At 40.2% G+C, this 6,000-nt stretch overlaps 1 protein-coding gene across 1 annotated transcript; it reads right to left on the bottom strand.

Annotated features, from left to right (window-relative positions):
* Positions 1-824: 824 nt before the first annotated feature.
* Positions 825-1,670, bottom strand: LOC144557988 (uncharacterized). Its single transcript, XM_078306675.1, has one exon. It carries the CDS (start codon positions 1,668-1,670, stop codon positions 825-827), a length of 846 nt encoding a protein of 281 aa, XP_078162801.1.
* Between the last annotated feature and the right edge of the window lie 4,330 nt (positions 1,671-6,000).

Genomic DNA, 6,000 nt, shown 5'->3' with positions numbered 1-6,000 from the left:
CTTATAATCTGGTAAACCAAAAGAATGAAGAACTTCCATTAGTAATATGGCATTTTCAGAAATTTCCCGACCTAGGAGAAAAGCACTTTGTGCTCTAGAGATGCACATACCAATATAAGGTTTTAATCTCAAAGTTAGAATTTTTGAAATTAGCTTATAAAGCACATTACAAACTGAAATTGGACGGAAATCCGTAACCTGCACTGCTTCATCTTTTTTCGGTATAAGCACCAAACTAGACCTTGCTATGCTAGAAGGCATATGACCCGTATCGAAAAACTTGCGAACCTCATTCAGAATTGAAGGCCCGAAATGGGGCCAGTTCTCTTGAATAATCCCTGCATTAAAACCATCTGGACCGGCCGCTTTGTTCGGACCGAGTGTCATTAGAGCTCGGAAAATTTCTTGATCAGAGGGGGATGATTCAAGAAAATTGTGAGCTGCTGCTGGGATTCCAGTGAAAATTGTGGGTAAACATTGAAATCGGTTTAAAATGACTAATAAACATATTTCTAATTCCTTTCTCTTCTGAAACCCATTCGATCTCCATCCAGCCCTCTAAGCGCTCGAATCGAATTTCTTCGTTTCTTAGTGACTGCCGACACGTGAAAAAATCTCGTGTTATTATCCCCAAATAAGGCCCAGTTCAACCGGGCTCTTTGATGCCAATACCTTTCTTGCATTAATAAAACCTTTTGATGCTCTAATTGCAATTGATTTTCTTTCTCAATTATTAGTTCGGACTGCTGCTCAGAATTTAACACCTTCATTTCCTCTTCAATTTTGGACAATAGTGCATCAGGAGTTGTATTTTTGCCTAACCACTATTTGACTTCTTTTTTAAAACATTTCTTAGTCTCACTCCAAACCGAGTTTCCTTGAGAACCCGCTTTTTGGCAGACTCTAGTGAAACCTTCTTTTAACCCCCACCAGTCTTCGCACCGAAAAGTTCTCCTAGAGCGCAAAGGTTTCGGCTTGGTACGGATGAGTAATGGGGAGTGATCACTACTAAATCTAAGTAAATTAAACACAGTTGTTTCATGATATGACATGGTCCAAGAGACAGTAGACATAGCCCTATCCAACCTCTGTGAAATATTTGCAGCCCCTCCTTGGCTATTCGACCAAGTAAAAGCCGGACCGTGATATCCTAGATCTAGCAGCCCCATTTGCCGAACCCAATCATCGAATAGTCTGTTTGAAGACCCCAAATCCTGTGAACCTCCACTCTTCTCATCCAGAGACCTAATTGCATTAAAGTCACCAAATAAACAAGCATATCCATCACACTGATCAATGAACTCTTCAATCTCCTCCCAAATTCGCACATTTTGACTCCTAGCAGGATCACCGTAGACTGCTATTAAACCCCACGGCTTCTGACCATCCTTTCCATTCACCTCAGCAAAAATAAAAAACTTGCTCGACCTACACACTTTAACAGACACATCATCTCCCCACAATAGCCATAGACCACCCGACATCCCTACAGACGGTACACCGAAGAAATTACACAAAGGCAACTCAGCAACTCTTTTAATGGCTACATCCAAATTACACCTTGTTTCAGAAATAAATGCAATTACGGCCTTTGTGCAGCGTAGGTATCTTTTTAACGTGGATATTGTCGCGCCTCCGCTACCTCGACAATTCCACAACATGATATTCATGGATGGGGTGCCGGCGCGTTATGCCCCGCCGACTTTGGCCTTTTATTATAAACCATAACCTTATCTTCTTTATGCATAATCATTTGCCCTTCTCCAAAATTAGCTTGCTGTTCATCCAAATTTGCTTCCATGTCCGAAAAATTTAACTCATCTTCATTCACTGATTTCTCAAAAGACCTCTTATGTCCGGTCTTAGCTGCTCCTTTCCTAGGAACCGAACTTGCAGCAGCTGAACCCTTTCTCACACAAAACCCAGGAGCAAGTGCCGGATTCACTAGCCATGACCCCTTCTTTGGTGCCAAAATATCTGATCCCTTAAACCTTTCTTCTTGACCCGGCTTTTTGAGCAACAAAGCGAGTCTTGCATGGTCTTGGCACCCAACCATTTCGTGCCCAATTTTACCACAGAACACGCAAATTCAAGAAATCTTTTTGTAAGAGCAGTAGGCCTTAATAACTCCAAGGGTGGGGTGTGTTACCTTGACAAAATCTTTTACCGGCTCATCTACCGGAATCAGCACCTTTACCTTGACAAACCTCCTCCCCTGTACAAACCCCTTGACCGGATCCGATACCGGTGCCCCAACATCCTGAGCTATAATTAATAGCCCCTCATCTTTATATTCACCAGAAAATTGATAAACAACACTCATACTGCTGCTTGATCAACCATCGTCGGGTTAAGGTCCGAATCTGATGTGACTTGTTTAAGCACAACCAGGTCCCCTCGGTAGGTCCACACACCTAGTTGGGCCATATGAAGGTCCTTAATACTATTAAATTCAAACAAATAATAGTTTTTTGTCACTGCCTAACCGTGGTTGTCAGATTCGCTCCCCATGCAGTAATCATTGCTTTAGCAAAAGGACCATCAAGAACCATTCTATCAGTCACAATTTGGGCTAAGAGACACAAATCCCAATTCGTGCTTGAGGTCGCTTTTTTAGGTACCGCTACCACCGCACTTTCAAGGTCGCCATACTAAGCCCTACAAACTGTTGAATAAACGCCTCATCATCTTCAGTGAGGAGAGACATCCCTGACTGATGGGTAGTAATTTTGGTGGATTTTTTTGAGGTAGTTCTACTGTGGCAAGAAGAGCAATGTTTAGTGTTTGTGGAATGTGACTTGGGTTCAGAGAGAAAGGATGGGGGCCTAGAATAGAGGGTTGAGAATTTGTGGGTTTAAGTGAAAAAACAGGGTTTTTGCGTTGGCTATGTGTATTATGGAAATATCTCCTCAGTGTTGATTTTGAGACAAATTTGTTACTACTTTTTAGAATAGAAGTTTCCCCTAGAGAATCTCTATTTGAATCCACCTCCAATTCATTACCTGATAGCGCATGTTTAGGATCCGCCTCAGAAAAATCACTCTGATGTCTCCTAAAAGAATTCCCTGTGGGACCCTCACAATCATTTATACCCTTTTTTACCGTGTAAACAGAGCCCACATTTTTTCCATTTGCATAGCAGGGTTATTTTGAGAAAGTAAATCAGAGGAGCCATGTTTAGAAATGTGCAACCCCTCTGTTTTGGAAACCAACCCCGCCTTAGAAACAGTCACCTTCCTTAGACAGCTAGCATGCCGGCCTGGACCTGGAGCTTGAGGAGGGTCTATGGACCAGCCACCACTAGCATTCTCCCTTGTATGAGACAGAGAAAAAGCAATGTTGGAGAGGTCTTGGCTAAGGCCTCTGTTTTGAAAGAGACAGAGAGAGTTTGTATAATACGTTTGAGAGGGTAGGTTATTAAGTGGAGCGCAAGCTACATAAGACAGAGCATGATAAATTGGCATAGTACCGACCACTGTGGGAGACAGGATAGCAATCGAACCCACAAGAACATAGGGCATTACATTGGTAGTATTAGAGAGGGAGAAGAGTGTGTGGCTAGGTGAAGGGAAGAAGGTTTCAAAAGTCGCCATGGTCTAAAAATTTCTAATGTTTACTACTTACTTAGTATTATTTTAACTGTTAATTTCTGTAGCAATTATCGAAATATGTTTAAAGTGACCAAAATTATAGTAATTGATTATAAAATTATTATACCAACACGAAATACAAATTTTAATTTATTGGCCTAAAACCGCAATCCTTTCCGGTCAAATACAAAGTTTATTTTACTTGAAATTATTATAAAAAAAATAAATTAGAAGATATAGAGGTACCATAATGCAAGTTTATTTGAGCTATTTCCGAAGCTGGGATTTGATGTTTCCATTAATACGCTCTCTCTCTCTCTCTCTTTTGAAAATCTTGGCAGGCCCCTTTCAACAAATTACTCTCTTTCTCTCTGAGGTGGTGGTTCCGATAGAAGACACCTCTCATTACAGATTTGGTTCAATCTCTCCTCCCCACGAAAATGGATCATAAACCTTCGATTTCTCAGCAAGAAGCTGTCGCTAAACATTGGCAACCAAACTTATTTAACAACTTTAATAACCAACAACCAAATTAATCTAAATTGAAATAAATTTCATGCAATTTGAGAATCATTTGGCAACTGATCAAATGCTGATAGATTGAGTCGTTCAATTCACTTGAAGAATGACCAAAAGACTTTCAAACTACACCAAATTTAGTGTGTGGCCTATCTAAACAATAGAGAACATATCAACAATTTTATTTTTTTATTTCAATAGGTGTTAAACAGTTATCGTGTTTGTTATAGTTTGTAGTAAATCTAACATATTCAAAGTCCATAAGGTATATACCCCACCATTGCTTCGAGAAGGCCAGTGAATGAAGACACTACGAAACAACTGAGATTTACATTGTGGTTCCTTTCTGTAGTTGAATATAATATCCTTAAAAGTCAAGCTCAAGTTATTGATCTACACAAAAAAACACAGCATTGTATCATGTAAATACAAAGTACTCGTTGAAAAACTTTCTTTCCATTTGATCTTTCCAAAATATCATAGTATCAGGTTTAGACCAAGGTGCAAGAGCTGGTCAAACTAAGGAGCCCATACCTAAGGGAAGAGGACCAAAGGCTATTTCGTGTGCCCCGTGAACCGCACAAAATACAAGCTATACATAGCTCACAAATTCTGACCCCTCTTTCAAATATTAAAGAGTGATTTGGTTGGTAAATTGCCTAGAATGACAAATTTTCCTTGCTGTTTCACTGTAAGGGACCCCATACTAAATGCCCCTTTTGTTTTTACCCCTATGAAAAAGGGTTTTGCCTCCTTTTTTTTCTTAGTGCCTTAAATGCAACACAAGATAATCTCTTATGCTTTCTCGCACAAACCCTTTGTCAAGGAGTTCTTGCACTTGACACCTTAATTCCTCGTGTTGTTGTGGCGACATGTAGTAATGAGCCTTATTCGAAAGACTTGAGCCGGGCACTAGATCAATTTGATGTTGTATGTCGCGAAGAGGTGGGAGTCCGTCAGGTAAATCATCACTCAGCACATCTTTGTAAGCGGCCAAAATAGGACCGGCCAAATCGTGGTCATCTGAACTTTGCTCAATTTTTGCAAAGGTTGTTGAAGCCAAAGCAAAACACACCCCTTCTTGTTCAAACTCGTGTTCAAACTCTTCAAACGGTATGCAAAATCTCATTTTCTTAGAAAAATATTTTTGGATCGAGGTTAACAATACCTTATTTTCTTTAACTTGCACGATATATGTGTGGTTTCTTCCATCATAAATTGCCTTGTTATCAAATTGCCAGGGTCGACCCAATAAGAGATGAGAAGCATCCATCAGTACGACATCAGTACGAATGGTGTTGGTGTAGTTTGGCCCAATAGAGAATTCAAGTTGACACTGTTTTTCGACTTGTATCTCGGCATCTTTGCTGACCCAACCCAATTTGTATGGGTGAGAGTGATTGGTTGTCTCGAGGTTGAGCTTCTTTACGACTTTTTCGGATATGATATTTTTCCAACTGCTTGAGTCAATTATCACATTACATTTATTTCCACCAATAGTACACAGTCTTGAAAATGGCGTGTCACTTCCAGTTTTCTTTGCTGGGTGGAGCAAGACATAGTCGCCTCATGACTAGGCTTTCACCAGACACATCATCAGGATTAGCTTCATAAATCTCATTATTCTCATTTTCATACCAATCTCCTTCTTCATCATCTTCGTACTCTTGTTCTGTCAAGAATTGGGCTCGAGTTTGAGGGCATTCATTTATGTAATGGCCCAAATTATGACATTGGTGGCATCAAATATTGGCTTTGCGATTATTTGGTGAAATTAAATTATTGGGAGTTGGAAGGAGGGGAGGTGTACGATTTTGAGCAGATGAAGGAATTGTGTTTGATTTTGGTATAATTTGGCTTAGGTTGGAAGTTGGCTCGGTTTGGGTTCGGC

The sequence above is a fragment of the Carex rostrata genome, chromosome 8 (genome assembly GCF_964058835.1).
Source record: "Carex rostrata chromosome 8, lpCarRost1.2, whole genome shotgun sequence".
Lineage (NCBI taxonomy): Eukaryota > Viridiplantae > Streptophyta > Magnoliopsida > Poales > Cyperaceae > Carex > Carex rostrata.
The sequence above is the reverse complement of the archived record's forward strand: the minus strand, read 5'-3'. Positions and strand labels throughout refer to the sequence as shown.

Excerpts from the sequence above, each read along its gene's own strand:
- LOC144557988 (XM_078306675.1), bottom strand. The coding sequence starts at position 1,670 with ATGAATATCATGTTGTGGAATTGTCGAGGTAGCGGAGGCGCGACAATA.